This window comes from Drosophila miranda, chromosome 4 (assembly GCF_003369915.1).
Source record: "Drosophila miranda strain MSH22 chromosome 4, D.miranda_PacBio2.1, whole genome shotgun sequence".
Classification (NCBI taxonomy): Eukaryota; Metazoa; Arthropoda; class Insecta; order Diptera; family Drosophilidae; genus Drosophila; species Drosophila miranda.
Window position 1 is genome coordinate 20,557,737 of NC_046677.1, and position 21,210 is coordinate 20,578,946.

Below are 21,210 nucleotides of genomic sequence, written 5' to 3' on the forward strand. Positions count from 1 at the left end.
GCAAGTCGGGGTCTGTCTGGACAATGGCGATGATGGTGACGTCGTCGCCTGCTGGTCGCCCATGTTGATGTCATAATTCCTCCGATTCCCATCCATTTTCCCGGGCATTGCATGCCGCAACTTCATTTGCTAACAGCGACAGGACATAATTAAAGAATGTTTACGCACGCTTCCGTTTCCGGTTAGCAATTCTTTTCTCCAAGTCTTTGTTGTTGTTAGCTCTGCCCTGTTATTGTGTTTTCTTTGGCCATGCATGGCATGTCGCTAGAGGCAGCCATAAGTTATGTTTTCGATTTTTACAGCTTGACACATTTTTGCAACGGTCTCTCTAGCGCTCCATATCCAACATATAGCCACGACTTGACTTGGGTTTACAACCTGCTTATCTTTTGCATCGAACCGTGCACATCGTAAAGCGTGCTTTTATTTTCGTGCCCTTGCCTGCCCATAAATTTTGTCTTGCCAAAAAAAAAGAAGAAAATGTGTAACAACAATTTGTGGGTCAAAAGTTGCTTCGCCTCCGCCCACAAAATGGCCTTTAATTAGTTGAAATTTTTCGCCTGGCATGCTAATTGAAAAACTTTTTTCCTGTGCAGTCGCAGCTATGAAATATTTACAGTTTAAGTATCTCCGACAATCCACCGAAGCTCAATAAAAGGAGCAACGTTGCTAATGGAACATCCTCGAACAGAACGTCGGTAAATGTCAGTTCTATAAAAGATTCTGCAGAGAACGTCAGTAAATGGCAGTCTCTGCCTCTCTGTTGACTCTAGTTTAATTGAGTTTTATTACGTATACGCCCTGAGGTACACGCGTGGCTGTTGCTGCCGGCAGCTCTCTCCAGAAGCTAATTAACTGCCACTGCCACTGGCACTGGCACTGGCATTGACCAAGGACAGCGTCAAGCCACCTCCATAGCCGGCAATAAACATAAAACTTTATCGTTGGCCATATCTGCAGCTTCTGGGCGAATCAATCGCTACAAATGCGCTTGCAAATGCTGGGGTTGCAAGGAGAGTCAAGACATAAAAATTTCTTTCACAATGGATATCCATTCCCCTACTCACGGGGATTATTCTGCACTATATATTCTGATAGAGGAGGTATTTTATGGGTATTTTTAATGGCTGATTTGGGATTCAATTTCCTTAAACTAAAACCGAAATACATTTTGTGTCGAATAACTTATTTAAATAAGCTTTATGTGATATGCGGATGGCTTTGATCATTTTATGGCACATAAAAAACTTTCAAGGGAAAAGTTAGTGCATGACATAAAAGTAACCTAGAGAAATGGAAAATATGACGAAAAAACATGTTATATGGGAAAATATTATAAGTACTTCATCTATAAGTGTTGTTTTTCTCATAGAAATACGATGTAGCAGAGTCCGCCCCGCTCTGCCATAATCCCTTATGGATCATCTGAAGAATGCAAAGCACATAAAATCAATTTAACAGGCAAACAATGCACAAAGTACGTAATTTTTTCCAGCAATCGCTTGCACTTGACTGCAATTTCAGTGCAATTCGAGCAGCGGCTTCAGGTAGACCCTAACGAAAAGTAGAGAACAAAAGCTGGTAAAAGAGGGAAAAGAATTTCCTTCTCCCACTTGCCTTTTACAATTTACAGGTCAATGAGCTGACTGAGCACGTAGCGGAAGTGGAAGCACCCGGGGAGAACTATGACAGCAATTTGTGGGTGTCTCTCTCTGCACGTGCCCTAGAATGCAGAAGCAGCAGTGGCAGAATCATCACCACCATCTCCGACAATCAGCCTTTCGGTTGAGGGCGTGGTAAATACAAAATATCCTAGGCGGCATGTGAAAATACATATCTCCTACGGATTGCGTATACGTCATGGTCGGAACGTGACTCCCTTCGAGCGGGCAACAATAAAAATATTTATGTTCTTTTGCAGTACGCAAAGCCACATATAAATCATCCAACTGATTAACATAAGAAATCTGTGAGTCGCTCTAAAATGCTAACGAATGCCAGAGACAGATTGTATGCGAGCACAACGAAAACTTTGTTGAGATTTTAACATCATTAGAAAGTGAAAGATGTTCTTGGATAGGATATCGCGCCAATGGTATTAAGAAAAAGAACAAAATACTTGTATAATATGTAAAAATAGGCGATACAAGAACATGAACATTTGCAGAATGTTTTTAATCAAATATAATTTGGAAATTTCATTTAATAATTTTAGAGAAATTTGGTTGCATGTGTGATAAGCTCTTGCTAATACTTTCAAAATTTGAAAACAAATATAACTTCAAAATTATTTTATATATATTCCAAGAAAATTTGGTTCAACCACCACATAAAAACCCATCTGATTTCACAGACAATTACCCCTTCAGAAGTGTCTGGAAAACAAAACTGAGAACAACTTTGATTATGGAAATTTCTACTCGCACAATATTATGATTATGGCATTGCACTCATATTTACACGTTCACAGAGAAAACAAGAAGGAAGACAACTTAAAACTTGAGGGAAGAAATGTTTTCGTTTCGTACAACACCGCGTATGCGTAGTTTCCTCAATAATTGTTTTCGCCAAAAGTCGCATGCCTGAAAGTATGCAACATGAAGGTAGCGGACAATTAATGTCAATAAATAATATGTAAAATGCTTGTAGAAATTGTATGTAGAAACCATGTCGCAAAATTCAATAGGCATAAAACAATTCAAATCTGTAGCTGCTAACCGCTATATGTGGGGCTTTCTGAGCCGTGCCATACCTTCTTGTGATCGGAATTATCATGATAAATGAAAAAAAAAACAATACCTTTATAATTTATTATTAAGTGCCATTTATAACACCCTTGCCAATCAAATTATCATTGAAAACTTTCTTTCGATTTCTATAATTAGGTTTTTGGGAAAAAAGTAGCACTCCTTGCTCTACAAAACTTTGTTTAAATAATTAAGCAGATGCTGAGTACGCTCTTCAACAACAGTAATAAATGATTTGAGCAATATTTTTTGGCCCGAGGGCGCTCTGTGAATTCAAAATCAATGTTTTTTATGTTGGCGCCAAGCTGTCCACAAAAATAAAAGGAAGCCAGCGACTGAACACAGACATGAGACAAGGCTGGGGCAGGGTCGAGCATTGGTTGGGATTCGGGATGGTGTGGGGGCCACAGCGGATGGCGGATCATGGGGCCTGGCATGCTTTGCGGATGCTGTGCTGTTGCTGTGGCCAGGGGCGCCAAACTGGCGACAGAACGCACCCATAGACAAAAGCTGCAGAACTATTTGAACTGGCGACGACAGAACACAAAATGTAACGCATGTAGGTCGTCTTAGCACTTGTATCTGTATCTGTAGCTCTGAGGATGTATCTGTGAGTGTAGACTGTCTCTGTGTCCGAGTAGCCTTCTGTGAGACAGAGTATCTTGTATACATATCTGTGAGAGTGTATATCTGTGTCTGTGGTAAGACAAACAACAACTGCCAGCGCATTAAAGTTACTGTTCACAGCAAAAAAAAAAAAACCACCAGTCAGTGGGTCTTTGGGTGGGTTCTGTGCTTGACTTAATGGGCCAACATGTCGTCAGGGTTGTTCCCTTTCCCCATCCTCCCCAGCCTCAACAATAAAACTAACAAAGTTGCCCTATTATTTTTGGCCTGCGTAGACACTGACTTTGGTCTCTGCTTTTGGCCAAACATCCAAAGCAATTTTTGCAGACATTTTGGCAGCAGCTACTATCAAAAGCGATGGACAGGGCGACAGACACTCCCAAATGTATAGAGTGTAGGCGAGTCCTTGGTCAATTCATGCGTTCCTTTCCCACTTTCCCACTGCCTTTTCCATATGAAAATTTCGATTTTATATAATTGCCGCAACATTTTGCACAGCCGGCTGCCAAGAGCCCCATCTCCCCGCATGCCCTTTTAACGCATAAATTTCGGATTCTGCCAAAATGACATTTCTCTCAGCCGAGGTCCAAGTGATTTAAGTGCAAAACATAAATAAGTGAATTGCTGTAGGGAAACGATTATAGGTTTTAGGCATACATCGAGAATTAATGGACAGCCTTTTGGTCGGACAGAGTAATTAACGATTTTCGGCAGAGTGCTTCAGTATAAAAGGATTATGATGTTTTGTGGTTCTGTGAGAGAATCAATGTTGAGTGCAAAGCAAACGCTTATGAATATGGCAATGAAAATGTATCAGATTTAAGGATTTGAATGTGTTTTATAGATGGAGCCTATCTAAAGATATGTATAGAAGCACTTTTATAAGCAAAAATCTACAAATAGCCACGTTTCTTCTCTGTTTTATTTAGATTTAATATTAATAGTTAATCTTCTTGTAGCCTGATATTATAAACATTATCTTTGTACTGCTTTATCCATTTTCTTTCCGACGGCTTAAACAATTTGCAAGTGGAGAAATATGGCAGGGCAGAGGGATGGGGATGGCGATGGGGATTGGCCAACGCAGGCAGCAATAACAGCTCAGAGCACGAGATTGAGGCTATCAAAACATCTTCCCATTCTGCACATCCAACCCAAGTGGTCCAAGGACCAAGGTCTGGTCCAAGGATTAAAGTTGCAGAATCAAGCTGAAATTTTAATCTCCAAATGAAAAGCAAGCAAGCGAGAGTTGGAACGGGCTCTAGGGATATTTTTGTTAAATTTAAGGCTTATATTTTCATAGAAATTAAATAGAAATACAAAACTAAACGCGAAACAGTTGCCGGACAGATGGGAGCGCCTGTCCCTTCGGAAGATGTAGACATAACATTACTTATATGGCATAGCTGAAAAAACATAAGGTACTCGTACGCTTCGGATGAACGATTGGCCTAAGGTTAGTTTCTGATGAGGCTGACGACGAGCAGACTGATGGCAGCGGCTGCCAGAGTGTATTGTGCCCCCAGGAGGGAGGTGGCTCCATTGCAGCCTTCCTGGCTGCAGGTGCATATGGTCTGCTTGTATCCCTCGTTGTCGGCAGTGAAGCAGGCGTTCTGCATCTTCTCCTCGATCCAGCCGCAGCCTCGCTCGATGCGGTGCTCCCCGTTCACCTCGAACTTCAGGATCGTTTTGCGGCAGAAGGCCTCCTTCTCACCACGGGGTGCACAGTCCTTCAGAAACTGGTCATCTCGCTGGGCGCGTGGTGTATTGACCAATAAACTGGCGCAGTCCTCGTTCGAATGGGAGTTGCACTGATGGCATCGCAGGGCGTCCACTGAAATCGTAGAAGGAGACAAATTAATTGGATATTTGCAACCTTTAATGTCTAACGGCATTCAAATGCCGCGATTCGCCCTTTTCAAACTCCCCGACACTTTGACAGTAAATTATTTTATTAGCCATCGCCGCCGCCCCTAGTCCCAGGCCTTGTCAGCCACTATGTCAGCCCCTGACAAACCGACTCTCAAACGTAGCCCCCCGTCAACGTGCTGCAGTAACCTGAATAATTGCATGTCAACTACTTTGGGGGCACAGCAAAAAATACTCGTAAATGCCGAAACATATCCAACTGCTGGCACGCGAGACGTCGAGAGGCGTACAAAAAACTTGGCTTGCCTTCGGTTGATGGCAGAGCTGCAGCGAAGAGTGGGAGCCCTCTCTGGGAACTAAAAATGATATCTCGGATATCATATCTAATATGATAAAACGAATCTTTATGATACGCAGCTGTTCTGTATACCCATATTCAATAGGATTTCTAAAGCCCCACCTCAAATTCCTGTAAAGAAAACATATAATTGATCATTAAAAAGGGTATTTCTGATAGTACTATCCCAAAGAACACACTTCCACGCCAAAGGGCAAGGACATTTGTAGCAAAACAAAGGCAGACAAAAGTAATGGTGGTCTCTGATATTGTACTTGTAAATTTTGAAATACTCGTATGCCTGAACCTGTCAGGATTACAAATGTCGAGCGCTTAGTGAGGCGTATGCGCAACTTTTTGCATAGAGACGGCGTAGGGCAGTGAAAACGGGGGGAAATTAGACGCCTCGTAAGCCACTCACGTGCCCCTCTTTTTTGGTAATTAAGACAAATAAAAACACATACAAACATTGTGTCATAAAAAATCACCTGCCATAAAAATCTGCGGTGGCAGTGGCAGTGGCAGTTGTAGTCTCGAGTTACATTTGGTATTTGAAATCTGATTCGGAATTTGCATTTTACTATTTGCATTTTACATTTGCTGCATATTCATGCGGCTTTCAGCAAACTTGAACTTGAGCTGAAAAAAGAGGGGCGGGTGTATCAGGGCAAGGGGCTGGGTGGTGCACTCAAGCGTGATATCTGTGGCCCCTTTTCACTCTCTGCGCCGCACAACTGTTGCCTTTGTTGCAACTTTCCGCCTGACAATCGTACGCTAATGAAACGCGCTCTTGAATCGCGGGGCTCTTTGCCTTGGAAAGGGGGCAGGGCAGGGACTGGCAGCTGGGAAAGTGGCATTTACTTGCCGCTGGTATCCCCATAAACGTGAATATTTGCATTACCGATTATAGCCGTATATATGTTCGCGTACAAACAGTTTCAATATAATTTAACGCCATTTAAATATTCCCTTAGCAGGTGAGTGCGAGCTGGAAATTTGCTTGGACAATCAATTTGCCAATAGAGATACTCGGAGTGGGTGATATAGAATAGAATTTTTGAAAAATACTACGTACGAGCTGGAGAAAGATAGTGCCAAAATGGGAACAGATGCATAGCTTTAGCTTTATAGAATTATGGATGGATAGGCTGTATATATGGCTATAAATATAGATAGCCTGAAACATACATAAACATGGGTAACAAAATACGCCTAGAATGTTGGATAGATATAAAGATAGCTGCCCACGTAGATAGATATACTCGTAAGTATGTATTGATAGATAGATTGATGAATACAAGGCTCGAAAAACGTACTGATAGAAAGAAAGTTAAGTGAAATATGCAGAAATGTATAAATATGGTGGATAGAAGACTGAAAGTTATCTACTACTTAAGCTCCATTAGCTCGAATTTTTTATAACTCCAACTAGTTTAAGTAACGAAAGCATTCTTCTTCTTTTCTTTAACAAACAGATTAACTATTTTTGGAAAAGATAAAAGTTTTGTTATGTTGATTGCGTTCTTGTCTAATGGTTGGCCGAATGGCATAGTCGTTATCTTCTCCATCGCATCTCAAACAAAGACGAGCATTTTTAAATGCTTTGCACTTGTCTCACGGTATCTTTCCTCTACTAAAACCCACATAACCGCATAACCACCTACACACCTATCTATCCAACACCTACCCATATCAATGATCAAATATTGGTTAGCCATTCATCATCTGGGATGACTTCTACCTCTTTTATGGCTTCCACTTGATTCGAGCTGCTGCCAGAGAAAGGGAAGAAATTGTTCGTCCATTTATCCACAGGAGAGCAGAATTTGTTCCATTTTTGGTAAATCAATTAAATTTCGGAGGTTTGGCTTCCATTTTCCATTGCAAAGGCAATCCGTTTAGGTGACTCACAGACAACACCCACACAACAAAGTGAAAAGTGTTTGCCATGGGTTTCCACATCAGCGCGTCCGACTGCCTGACGAGATGCGGTTGATTTCATTTGATTTAAGACTCAAAGAATGCCCTCAATCAATTTGCTAAAATAAAAACTAATCAATTTGCCTAATACAAAAGCAGAGAACAACTCAATTTGCTTGTATTTGTTGTATCTGGGCAAATTGGATGTGGCTTTAATGTGATTAATGAACAAAAGACAGCTGGCGAATTCCGCCACCGCCACCCCCAATATTTCTCTAGAGAATGTGCTAGACCCAACCTGATTAAATATACATGTAAGGCATATACTATAGATTAAATATAGACTATATATTCACCTGATAAGAGATTGACGATCAATCCAATGCACACGGCGTAGGCGAGAAGCGTCGTTGACATTTCTGCGGTTCTTTTTCCTGAAATGCTTCTGGGATGTGTCGGATCTGCGAACTTGATCTCCAATCTGAGGTTAATCCTATCTATGGCTTATCCAACCTTGAGGCTGAAACAGACGGAAAATCTATTATATTTATCTGATATTTTGTTCTGTTTGTAATTTGATTAGCGCAGAAAGCAGCGGCGGAGGTCTTTTCATTAGCATTTTTGCATTTTTTTATAATCTATAATTTAGTGTATGCTGGTTTTATTTACACTTTTGTAAACCGGTATGAAAGCGTGGCCCCTCAACGTGACAAGTGCTAATATGTTACTAAAGCTGCTTTATTTGTTTCAGATTTTCTATATACTCTACTTAGTAAATATGTAAATGAAGGAAATTTTTTCATCTACTAAAAAAATTTCCTTGAAATCTTTGAAGTAGAAATTTTAACAGGCTTAGAATTTTTCTAAAAGCTGAGATATTACACAATTTTTTTTTAGAATTCTCTATATATATAGAAATTGCTCTCAAAACACAATCGTTTAACCATTTTTTCTTATAAAGCTGTAACAAAAATATTTTTTTGGAATCTGTGTAACAGAGGAATACTTCTTGAAGATCTTAACCACGCATATTTTATCTTTGTTCTTGAAAATAGTCTACATAATTCCACACATTTATTTCATAAATACTCGAAGTTGATATTTCCTCAATTCTTTGCACACTTAAAAATTTAGGCATAGAAGTTTATTCACCTTCAACAAATCAATTTGATAAACTGCCACAATATTTGTATATATTTATATTCATACGTAATATTACAAAACACGCAATTATTCACACACAATCGGATTGATGTAAAGATTATTATATGTATGTCGATTGTAAAGAGCGACTGGCGAATGGGGAACTTGACGCGGTCACCGTCGAGATGAATCTGAAAACTCGTATTCAATATTTCAAAAAACGTTGATTTTTCAAAAAGACTCAGCTCAGCCAGAGAGAGAAAATGAGAGAATCAGAGAGAGAAAGATTGCGGGAGAGAATGAAACGCCCCAGAGGCGGCAGCAAATAAGAAAAACTTCCGTCACACGATCGTCTGCTCGGGGCCGGGTCGGGGTCTTGAATCCCCCTTTTGCATTGAAAGATGGGGAAAAGAACTCTCCGCGAGAGAGAGAGATGATGTTACAAGGTAAGTGCATTGATAAGGTCCGGCTCCAGTTGGTTTACTGCTTGGTTCTTAGCCGAGAAACAAAACAATATGGAATCCAAATCGAAGCCGGCTATCTACCGCCTTTAACCGGTTCAAACCGCTGTGACGTCACTTGAACCCAGACAACAAAAGACTTTGCTCAACCAAAATGACATCTCATTAGCCGACATTAACCCCATTGGAATACCTGCTTCCGAATGGTTCTCTTCCCACCGCAAAATAATTAGCAGGTGAATCCCCATTTCTTGTTGATTGTTTTATTAGGAGAATCCTAGGCACAGACCTTCTAGAGAGCGTTGCTTGTTCCGGAGGTCGCTCCAAAACACTGCCATTCTCAATATGTTTTTCCCGCCCTCTTATCAGCTTTGGGGATTAGTTAAAACTGGTATTTACCTCCAAAAACTCAGTTGTGTTGGTTTGGTCTAGTGCCAGACATCAAGACTCTGATTCTTAATTGAGGAAAACATTAAAGAGATAGATGCCAGAGTGATTGAGATTCAGAGTGTGCGGAGTACACGGCTGGCTTATCAACAGTCCTAGTTCAGGGCGGTTTCAGTTTCACAATAACATTTTCTTGAGTCATCGCAGCAAGTGCCTCTTAACATTCAATTTAATTCATTTCTCTTCGGTTCTTTATTCATTCATTTCGGTTTCTGCAAGCCATGCAAGCCATGCAACTATGTAAATTTGAAATTTTCCACTCTGCTTCGGTGCCCAACGAAATGAGATCCGTGGTCAACCGACTCAGTTGCCGGTTTTAGCCAGTTCAAAGCGGTTCACAGGTAAAGCGCTTGGATTTATGACGTGATCGTTTGGTCATAAAAGAGTGGAAAATTTGCTTGTAAAAATGGAAAGTGAAAGGAAATTGAGGAAATTTGAAAAGTGTATAAGAAAAGGGTGGATTTAAAGAATCGTCCCTTCCAAAAACTATCCATAAAACACTAGTTCAAAGAGTGAAAATTATTTTATTTAATAGTAAATTATTCAAGTAAAAAATACTCTTTCAAGGTCATTCATTGAATGTACTTTTATTAATTAGTTTACTCGAAGAATGTTCAAATATTCCCTATTATTTTTGTTTACTCACACGAAATGTCACTTTAAACGTAACTTTGCAGTCTGTAAATCTGTAAATACTTTTGAAACACTCAAATAGCGAAATACCTCAACCGACAGTACGAGTAGACAGTAAGCGGAACCAAACGCATGCAAATCGAACGTGTAACTAAATTCTAGAAAAAGTGTTGTGTTGTCATTGGCTTTGGGGCAAATGGCATTGAGATCGCATCGATCCATGGAATCAGCTGTTCTCTAAGTACTGAAACACACACAAAATTGTATTGCGTTATTGGTGGGTCAGACTTTGGATTCGAATTATGAAAACAGATTCTTGTTTGCTGGAACCGGTTTGTTTTAAATTTGAATCAGCCAAGTGCTTGTCTGTCTGTCTGTCTGGAGAGGTAACGACCCTACCCTCCCCCTTTATTGCCCCCCGAGCATTTAATTGTCGCATTTAATTTCCAGATTAATTGTAATAAAAAAAAAAATGAATGGGCTTCCCCTTAACAAAATAAACCAATTCAAATGAGAGGGAACAAAATTTGAGCTGTTCAAAAAAAGGGGAAAATTTTTCAAAATCAAAAACCCAGTATAAACTTAACCCTGCTTTTTTTTAAAGTTAGATTAAAGCTTTTAGTCGGGTTTCACTGATTGAAAGCTTTAGATTAGAAAGCTTAGAATGTGCATAGAAAGCTTTCATTTTATGTACTCTGAGAATTACCGTGGGGTATTTAAACACCCATGAAAATGATAAACTATAAACTATAATTTTCGCGCAGAACTGACATGTAAAACTTACAAACAGCATCCCAGAATTAACAGCAATACCATAAATACCTAATGGATCTTTTGTCTTTCTATCAACTAATATGCTCTTCAAGGCAAACATATCAAAGTTTCATATAAATCGGGTACGAGCCGTCTAGGAGCAGCCCTTAATGGGTTATACGTACTTTAACCCTACGACAAAACTGATTCCCACTATACGTACATCTATTTATAGCTACAGCATCAATTGGAGGAGAGTGACAAAAAAAAAACAGACTGAGAAGTGAGAAGAGATCTCAAGGAGAACTAGTGTGCTCCCAAAGGGCAAACCCCTGAATCAATCTCCCCATGGCTTCTTTAATTTTCGCGCTGATTGGGGCACAAAGGCAGGCAGAGTCCAAGCCAAAATGCCCCGCAAAAATAAGAAAAAGCTGATAAAGTGAGAATGAGTGAGAGAAAGCGAGATACGAGAGACGAGACGAGACCCCTAATTCAATTGGCCAGCGGCTTGGGGCCACAATTTGTGAGACTTTTTGATAAGCTCGAAGAGGAAGCCTGCGATTAAGCTTAATTAATGCACTAGGCTGATTTATGCTTAGCTTATGATCGTACACGATCATTTACACGTACGTATAGTGCATACTTATATGAGATCTTGGGCCATTCACGTGTGCCTCTTGATTAAGTGTCTGGACGGCCGGTTGAAGTGGCGCTCAGGGTTAGGCCATGGGGTTCAGTGCAGTCACTTCGCTTAATTGCAGGCTGAAACTACTTGAGAGTCTCTTGGCAAAGTAAGCTGCAAAATTAGAATTAATTAGGACATATTTGAACGAAAGTTATGAATATGAAAATGTGTTGGAGTGGGAAAACGAGAATGGGATCATCAATGAGAAAGAGCTCTGGGTTTTTCTAGGAAGATCTGTTGTGGTTCTAGCTGAAGTTTTTTTTTGTAGGTCCAAGAGTGTATTCCTTTCTATAATTATACAAAATATACCAATAATACTAAGTAGTTTCTTAGAAAGGTTTTCCTGGAAACGTTTTAGCTATTCAAAGGAAAAGTTTACAATGCCAATACACAATACACTTCTCTTGTTAAAAGAAATCAATTCTCAAGGAAGGAGCCAAGAGGTCACTCATATACATATACATATACATATACATATACATACGATTATAAATGAAATTTTGGTAATTTATTTAGGCTGAAACTTGTATTCCATAACCCCTACCCATGCTGGTTAGTGTAGCCCCAAAACCATTTGCACTTGCGGCTCTTTCGGGGCTCGGCTCCTTCCCTGCCTCCCCTGTGCAGCAGCCACACACTCAAAACCGAAAGAAAGAGGACGCAGCGCCGCGTCGCGCACTCAAAAAGCTTTCCGCGAAAGCTTTGGGGCTAGATGGGGTCGGTCTCCATCTACAGCTACGACTACAGCTCCAGCTGCCAGCTGCCTCCACATACGAAACGAATCATTCGTGCTACATTTGTCGTGTGGAGCTGCCTGCTGTCGGATTCGCCCAGTCGTTTGTCAACCGTTTGTCAGCGTTTGCCGTGTGCGCCGTGAGCGCTTGTTTTTGCACAAGAGTCAGCAGGGAAAATAATTTAATACAATCGTTTTGTGTGTAGAGATAGCATCAGGAGCCGTGAATTGAGTCGAATCTGAAGCTCAATTGAACAAAAAGAGAAAAGAACGAACGAATCAATTTCGCTAAATTACTTTGTGCCCACAACTAAATAGTCGAGTTCCGAGTCGAAGCGCGTCACGTCCCTTCTGGCTGTGTGTTTCAATTGGAAGAGCATCATCATCATCGTAGAATTGACAACAATTAAAAGAATCGAATAAAAATGCAGTACATCTATGTGATTAGTGCGCTGATTCTGGCCGTAGCCGTGCAGCAAGGTAAAAGGATACCATTCCAAATGGAACACTCCCACAAAAACCATACCATCCTCCAACTTATTCGTAGAGTAAATAATACCATAGCCAGCGGAAGCCCTTACATCGCGATTACGATTACATAATAAGCGATTCACTCTGCCACAGAGAGCGGTAGAGATAGAGAGAGAAAGATAGAGAGAAAGAGAGACCTTTGGGTGGGGGCAATGAATTGGGGAGAGCTTGTGGCGCCGTCTTGACGCCACCAAGGAGTATCTAAGCCGGCCGCCATGGCGCCTTTTTGTCCATCACATCACAGCACACACACCCCGACACGACATGCACGCACGCACACTCCCCTTCCGAGTAGTAAGAGCATTTTTGCATTCCAATAGATACATATATCGTGTATCGTGTGTAAGGTTCCTTTCAGTGAGTCTCGGTCTCGGTCTCGTCTCTCTCTATCTCTCTCCTCTCAAAGCCCTGGCCAAAAACTGAACTTTTTTCTCTACTTCATTTGTTGGCGGCTCTCTTTCACAGCGCACAGCTTTTTCCTCCAAAAAGGAGCTAGGGCATTGTCTTTAAGGGTTGTTGTCCTAACACCCCACCAAAATTTGACACCTCTACTATCTCTGGATACAAGTTGTAAAGTCCCCCCAAACTGTCATTAAAATAACTCAAATGACAGGCCTAATTACTCTACATTTCCGTTGGCTCTTCCTGCCTTCTTTTTTCAAAAGTGGATCAAATTTTCCCCCCGTTTTCCTGTGTCGACATGTGTATACATATGTGTGTGCAAGTATAATGTAGGACATGCGCACTCTATTTGGCCAAGAGTCCGGCCAGGGGCCAAATGCAGTAATCCCATATCCCCAAAGTCGTCTTACATAAAGGGAATCTTCAAGTCGATATGACTGAAGAAAGCGGAAATCTGTGTGTTTTGTAAACAACCCAATAGACCCCTCATTCTTGGTTATACCCAAAAATATAGATACATATTCGTTCAAGTATACTATACGTGCAATGCAATCAATGCAATTGCATCTATGGCTATTTATAAACTATAACAAACCTTAATTTGTCATGACTAACAGTGCAAACAGTGGAAACTTTTAAAGCTTTTATGGCAAGAAAATTTCTAAATGAATATTTAATGGACGGAAAATGCTTGAACTGTCTGAAAATCGACACAAAATGTTCCATTAAGAGTATTTAATTGATTTATTGATGGATTGATTTGATTGCCAATGGGTCATTCAGGATTTCAGTCATTAAAGTCATACAAATTTTATTGCATGGATTGCATGATGATATCTTCGTTCGAGAGGTTCTCAAAATATTAATTACAACAGAGTAGAGATAGATCCTATGATAAAGATGATAGAGACTTGTAGCTCTAACAGATGTAGTTAGAAATACAAGCTTCTGGGCCTATTCATTGATGTTTTAGAGACTCACTCATTCAATCTATCGAATAGACAACCCTATAGGATGAGCTATACCCACCCTTTTAAATCAATATACTTCTAAAACAAAGGATTCCTTATAGCCCACAGAGTGTATACTCCTTCTACTACTTTCCTTTCTATTGTTCGCCCATCAGCTGCACTGCCTAAAAGCAGGCATTATTCCGCTATGGCCACTTTGCTTATGTAACCCAGATTGGGTGAGAAGTATAGTAGTAGGAGGAGGAGGAGGAGTAGCAAAGTTATTGGAGTCCATTAACAATGTCTGCTGTGGTTTCAATTAGCAATCGCCTCTGAAGAGACTCGCAGTATGGCACTAATGGAGGCGTCGCTTCCATCACTGGCATCTCAACCGTTTCCGTGCCATTGTGCCATTTTTGGCACACAGTGTGAAGCAAAAGCGCATCACAAGTTGCATCATTGTAGATGAAGAGGGCACTGTAGAGAGCAGAGTGCAGAGAGCAGTAGAGACAACATTTTGGATCTGTATATTCCGAAGATTAAATAATGCGAATCTCGTGTCGCGCACGACCTTAAATTCAATTTAGCTAAGGCAGCAACACAACCATCAAAAGTACTATAAAGATCTCTTTATATAGAAGTATCTGTGCTGTGTGTATCATTTGCCCTGACAACGTCTGATATTTGTTTATATGCTTTTTGCTATTATTTTCTCTGCTTTTTTTTATCAAACTATTAAGGTTAAACGTATGCTAGGAATGGAAAATTTCTAATTGGCATTAACTTGGTTGCTTTGTGGTCAATTAAGTGGAACACTGAGTGCCACCAGAAGGCAATATTCCCAGCAAGGCAGGAATATTGTATTAGCAAAGGTATATGGGTGCCATTAGCTAATAGGAGGGGGAAATTTTCCCAACAGGATGCATAAATGCAATTATGGAAATCAAATCAATTCTGTGCCAGAGAAAAGTAGAGGAAAGGTTTTGTCTTACTTGAATGACATCACTGAAGGGTACCTTTTAGACAGGGAGGAACAGATCCCATCCTTTATAACCACTATAGCCCCTACAACCACTATATACACCCGTTCGTTACTCTTTTTTCCAGGCTATGCCATCAAATGCTTTGTCTGCAATAGCCATAAAGATGCCAACTGTGCACTGGACATACCGCCAGAGAATTTGCTAAAGGACTGCGATGAGCAGTACTCGTCTCGTGGCAAGGGGATACCCACCTATTGTCGCAAGATCACACAGATCATTGAGTTCTCTGTGAACAGCCGTACGTATAGAAAGTACAGCGAAACTGATGAACATTCAATTGAGAGTCTCTTGTTGCAGTGCCCCCAGATAGCCGCGTGATACGGACCTGCGGATATCAGAACCAGACCTCGACCAACTATTGCTATTCGCGTGCCGGCTTTGGCGGGCGCCAGGTGGTCTGCTCCTGTGATACGGACAATTGCAATGGCGCTGCCACGATGAGTGCCTCCACGGTGGGTGTGGTGGCCATGGTGGGTCTCCTGCTGGGCGCCTTCCAGTGGCTGCAGCGTTAGGACGGCCGTAGGAGACGCGAGGAGCCGCCTCAGTTGTGTTTTTTTGGTTTGTTTTTTCGTCGATTCATCATCCAACCAAATGTTTTTTTTTTGTTTTCGTATTGTTGCTGACTCTCTTTAACTTCTGTGACACTTCTGTGAAACCCGTTGCCGCTTTACCCTCTCACCCTCCCATCAAGATGGTCCACACGTAGAGAGCTGCCACAGAGCTTGGTAAGAACCGAAAAAAGTTCACGAGAATAAGAATCACAATCATATCTAATATCTAATGGTGTATCTGTATCACTTGCAGCTCTGTCGCAGCATGATTTTGTAACATTTTTGAATGGAGAACCGTAAAAAGCTTTATACGAAACATTAAATAAACGAGAGAATTGCTTAAGTTGTAAATGTATATAAAAAAAAAAAAGAGATCATGTTACATTTGGCCAATATAATCGTTCAAATCTATTTTACACAGTATGAATTTTGAAACTAATGTACGAGAATACGAGTATAATATAACGATAAAAACTAAAACCTACCGCAGTTAAAAAGTATTTAAAGAAATCCAATTAAACCAAACGAAATAAAAGTCAAAGGAGGCCCCAAACTAACAGTAGTAAATAAACTATAAATGTTAACACTCTTTGTCTAAGTTTCTCTATTTTTATTTTCATAAGACTTAAAATTAACAAAACAAAAACAAACAAAAAATGGAAGAAAATCTAAAGAAATTTCTAAAAAATTAAACCGCTAAACAAACGAAAAAGTATTTAAATGGCAGCAAAAGCCGTGAAAAAGCATTAAACACACACTTTATAGTATAATTAGAAAAGAAGCTAAAGTAAGAATCAAGAAATGAAAATCCCCTTAACCCAAAACCATACCCATTCCTAGATTAGTTGAAGCACGCTTGAAGGACACCACACAGCCAGAGGCCAAGCGAAAACAACGCCCCCATCTAACGCACTCCCCAAAACGAAAAAAAAGAAAATAAAAACACTCGTTGTTGTAACCAACTGCCAAAAACGGAAAACTTTGAGAGTCGATTCATCTACCGCATAGGAGGAGGAGGAGGAGGAGAAATAGGAGGACACCGACACCAAACCCACAATGGAGCCACCTCCCGGCTAAAGGCATCCCCACATCCCACATAAAAAAGGAACCAACATTATGGGACATCCACATCCAAGTAGTAGAACGAATGCAAATGTGCAAAAGTTTTGTCCATTGTAGAGATAAATGCAAGAAAATAAAAATAATAAAATAAATGTATGTTAAACGTTACAGAAACCAACCAAAGCAACAAATACATCATTTTTAGTTCAAAATAGCAAAATAACAGTTTATAGTGACAATTTTTTAGTTAATTAAGAAAGAATCTCCTCTAAAAATGCAATATTTATAATGCAATAAAATTGTAAAATGTTTAAAGTGAAAAACAATAAATATGAATACAAAAACTAGGTGTCTTTCCGTGTTGTCCAGGCCAGGGATTGCTTAAAATACAGAGAAATACATGTATATTTAACAGCTCTTCTGCGGCACATCTTACAAATCGCACTGATATACAATACACACTTTTTAATGGGCCTTTGCGGACAGTTAAAAGTTAAAAGCAATGTGCGTTCAATGATAAATGAAGCCGTGAAATCTTAGCTACAAAGAACGCCACTTAGTCCGTATGCACCACCCGCTTGAGGGCCAGGTAACAAATCTTTGTGCTCAGCTCGTGATAGCCCACGGGTCCGCGTTCGCAATCGGCGCACACCAGAAACTTCTTGCCATCCACAGTGTGGGAGAAGCCTATGTTCTCGAACGTCAGCATATCCTTCACCAGCCAGAAGTGCTTCAATGGCTCAGTGTTTAGGTTGTCCGCCGTCCTGTCCTGCTTTTGCACCATCAGCGGAACATCTATCTGGCAGAACAGCTTAAGCATTAGAATATCTTAATCATGGATGCGTGCCGGCACTTACCTCCTGCTCGCTGTAGCTCCCCACGCGCGCCTTCAGCATTAAACTGTTGCAGAACTGGCATCGCACATTGGTTTTATTCTTTCCATCAGCTATTTGATCGGAAATAGTGGCCTCTTCAGTCATTTTTTAAATTTTTTTGGGGTTTTTTGTTTTTTTATGAATGTATATAAATCGCAGTGTGACCCTCAGAAGTAAAACGAAATATACCGAAAATATACTCACCAATTACTGACCAAAACCAATAATTTGTGAACTCATAATTTTATCCAATCCAATTTCCTACAAGACTGGCTAATTTTAAATTCTCATCCTAATTGAATCTACATCGTTACATTGGATAGTCCACAACGCGTCTTTAAATACACTGGAAAATTCTATGAAAAGTATCAACATTGCAAGGTGTGTGAGCTAGACATGGTGGCAAACAATATACCGTAAATATACCGATGTGAAAATATTTGTATTAACATTACTGAACCTTATTTGAGATTCCGTTCAACAGTCCGAATCCTCACGATCCTGGAAGAGTTAGTCCTTCACCGATCTGACTCTATTTATCTGAGATATAGCCTCCCGAATATTTGGATTTTACATTTCATTAGAATACTGGTTTTTCCGTAGGCTATATTTCCGCTTTCCGGCAGCCGATCGGAGAGCGGCATGCCTTTTCGTGATCGGGAGAGTCCTGCCAATCGACTGTCATCGGAAAAAGGGACATCCATTTTTTCACGATTTTCGCAAAAAATCATGATGGTTACATCATTAAATTTGCCAAAAATCGGCCCCATTTTCGGAGTCGAGATTTTGATACAGTTCAGAAGTCTGGATTCTCACGATCCTGGGAGAGTTGGTCCTGCAGCGATCTGGCCCTATTCGTCTGAGATATAGCTTTCCGAAGATTTGCATATCATTAAAATACTGTTACTTTAATTAACCCTTCCTTTCATTTTAGCAGCTCGCACCATCCGGTGGCTAGAAATACCTTTTGCGTGCCCGTGGTCCCCGATTTGCCCACCATTGTTTTCCAGGGGCATCACCAGTCCATAAGAGCGAGTGTGCGCTCGATGACTCCAGTCTATCTACTCCAAGCGCCTCACCGGCAGACATCGTGAACCCCGCTGGCTCCAGCGTACAGGGACATGATTCCTGTCCACTCACAAAACAGAGTACAATCCAAGGATTACAGTAGGACTGAGCCGCACCCCTGCAAGATCCTGACCAAACAAGCCATCGTCATCCTTCGACCTGGCCATCGACAACAAGGACTTTGACAATGGCAATCAAGGGAAGGTTACGCGGGCTACTAGACTCTAGATAGATATCGTTGTTGTTAGTTTTTAAGGATATCTGTACGCGTCCATATATTGAGATAGTACATACAAATAAGTTCCACTTGTATATTTATTTATAATTAGCTAAGTTATGATGAATAAAACTGTTTAAAAATTATCCTTGTTGTATTCTGTTTTGGGGGAAATATAGCGGGGAATTAAGGAAAAAATGGCAGAGAAAATTTAGTATTTTTGATTCTCTAAAATGTCCTTGATCCTTGATAAGGACTCTGTCAAATCAGGGACATTTGTTGGATCATAGAAAGCCAACGCACGCCCAGATCGGCCCACAAATAGCCCAGAAATATAATATGTAGGTTTGGTGATCTTGGAGTCCTTACCGAAGGATCAGGGAAATTTTTCTGATCACGGCGGGCCATGGCACGCCTCGATCGGGCCACAAATAAGGCAGAAAAAAAGATATATAGATCTGGAGAAAATATCCTTGATCCTTGTTCCTTTATAAGTAGTCCTTCAGATCAAAGATGTAATTCCGAACACAGGAAGCTGTCGCACGTCCCGTTCGGGCCTCAAATAACGGAGAAAAGAACAAAAGTTGTTGTCATTTGTGGTACAACAAACTTTTATTGTTGTACAACAACAACCATCAACTTGCGAGCGCTCAAAAGGCAGAAAACGAGAATTTCAAAACTGGGATACCAGGCGAACAGAAATCAGCAGAAGGTCGATGGTTTTTTAAAATATTTTTTTGCTCTTCCGTTTTTCAAACCCCAAAATTATGCAACATATTTTTTTAGAAAAAAAAAACCATCGACCTTCTGCTGATTTCTGTTCGCCTGGTCGATGGTTTTTTAAAATATTTTTTTGCTCTTCCGTTTTTCAAACCCCAAAATTATGCAACATATTTTTTTAGAAAAAAAAACCATCGACCTTCTGCTGATTTCTGTTCGCCTGGTATCCCAGTTTTGAAATTCTCGTTTTCTGCCTTTTGAGCGCTCGCAAGTTGATGGTTGTTGTTGTACAACAATAAAAGTTTGTTGTACCACAAATGACAACAACAACTTTTGTTCTTTTCTCCGTTATCTGAGGCCCGAACGGGACGTGCGACAGCTTCCTGTGTTCGGAATTACATCTTTGATCTGAAGGACTACTTATAAAGGAACAAGGATCAAGGATATTTTCTCCAGATCTATATATCTTTTTTTCTGCCTTATTTGTGGCCCGATCGAGGCGTGCCATGGCCCGCCGTGATCAGAAAAATTTCCCTGATCCTTCGGTAAGGACTCCAAGATCACCAAACCTACATATTATATTTCTGGGCTATTTGTGGGCCGATCTGGGCGTGCGTTGGCTTTCTATGATCCAACAAATGTCCCTGATTTGACAGAGTCCTTATCAAGGATCAAGGACATTTTAGAGAATCAAAAATACTAAATTTTCTCTGCCATTTTTTCCTTAATTCCCCGCTATATTTCCCCCAAAACAGAATACAACAAGGATAATTTTTAAACAGTTTTATTCATCATAACTTAGCTAATTATAAATAAATAAACAAGTGGAACTTATTTGTATGTACTATCTCAATATATGGACGCGTACAGATATCCTTAAAAACTAACAACAACGATATCTATCTAGGGTCTAGTAGCCCGCGTTGCCTTCCCTTGATTGCCATTGTCAAAGTCCTTGTTGTCGATGGCCAGGTCGAAGGATGAAGATGGCTTGTTTGGTCAGGATCTTGCAGGGGTGCGGTTCAGTCCTGCTGTAATCCTTGGATTGTACTCTGTTTTGTGAGTGGACAGGAATCATGTCCCTGTACGCTGGAGCCAGCGGGGTTCACGATGTCTGCCGGTGAGGCGCTTGGAGTAGATAGACTGGAGTCATCGAGCGCACACTCGCTCTTATGGACTGGTGATGCCCCTGGAAAACAATGGTGGGCAAATCGGGGACCCCGGGCACGCAAAAGGTATTTCTAGCCACCGGATGGTGCGAGCTGCTAAAATGAAAGGAAGGGTTAATTAAAGTAACAGTATTTTAATGATATGCAAATCTTCGGAAGGCTATATCTCAGACGAATAGGGCCAGATCGCTGCAGGACCAACTCTCCCAGGATTGGGAGAGTCCAGACTGCCGAGCTGCATCAAAATCTCGACTCCGAAAATGGGGC

The 21,210-nt window shown here is 40.6% G+C and overlaps 3 protein-coding genes across 5 annotated transcripts; 1 reads left to right on the forward strand and 2 right to left on the reverse strand.

Moving 5' to 3' along the window:
• Positions 1 to 4,642: 4,642 nt before the first annotated feature.
• On the reverse strand, positions 4,643 to 10,279 carry LOC108163551 (U-scoloptoxin(05)-Er3a). Of its 2 annotated transcripts, none has more exons than XM_017298913.2 (3): positions 10,198 to 10,279; positions 7,857 to 8,020; positions 4,643 to 5,208 (listed from the first exon to the last, which is right to left on the reverse strand). In XM_017298913.2, the coding sequence occupies exons 2-3, from the start codon at positions 7,915 to 7,917 to the stop codon at positions 4,832 to 4,834; spliced, it is 438 nt and encodes a 145-aa protein (XP_017154402.1). In that variant the 5' UTR covers positions 7,918 to 8,020; positions 10,198 to 10,279; the 3' UTR covers positions 4,643 to 4,831. The 2 variants fall into 2 exon arrangements, with proteins under 2 accessions (XP_017154402.1, XP_017154401.1); XM_017298912.2 differs by lacking the exon at positions 10,198 to 10,279 and adding an exon at positions 8,653 to 8,824.
• Positions 10,280 to 12,407: 2,128 nt separating this feature from the next.
• On the forward strand, positions 12,408 to 16,811 carry LOC108163550. Its single transcript, XM_017298911.2, has 4 exons — positions 12,408 to 12,835; positions 15,346 to 15,519; positions 15,579 to 16,006; positions 16,086 to 16,811. Exons 1-3 carry the CDS (start codon positions 12,781 to 12,783, stop codon positions 15,791 to 15,793), a joined length of 444 nt encoding a protein of 147 aa, XP_017154400.1. The 5' UTR covers positions 12,408 to 12,780; the 3' UTR covers positions 15,794 to 16,006; positions 16,086 to 16,811.
• Positions 16,812 to 17,092: 281 nt separating this feature from the next.
• Positions 17,093 to 17,932, reverse strand: LOC108163552 (guanine nucleotide exchange factor MSS4 homolog). 2 transcript variants are annotated; one of them, XR_001775689.2, is made up of 3 exons: positions 17,752 to 17,932; positions 17,357 to 17,693; positions 17,093 to 17,274 (listed from the first exon to the last, which is right to left on the reverse strand). XR_001775689.2 is itself a non-coding variant. In XM_017298914.2 (2 exons), the coding sequence occupies exons 1-2, from the start codon at positions 17,872 to 17,874 to the stop codon at positions 17,451 to 17,453; spliced, it is 366 nt and encodes a 121-aa protein (XP_017154403.1). In that variant the 5' UTR covers positions 17,875 to 17,932; the 3' UTR covers positions 17,093 to 17,450. The 2 variants fall into 2 exon arrangements, 1 of the variants encoding a protein (XP_017154403.1); XM_017298914.2 differs by having other exon boundaries at positions 17,093 to 17,693.
• Between the last annotated feature and the right edge of the window lie 3,278 nt (positions 17,933 to 21,210).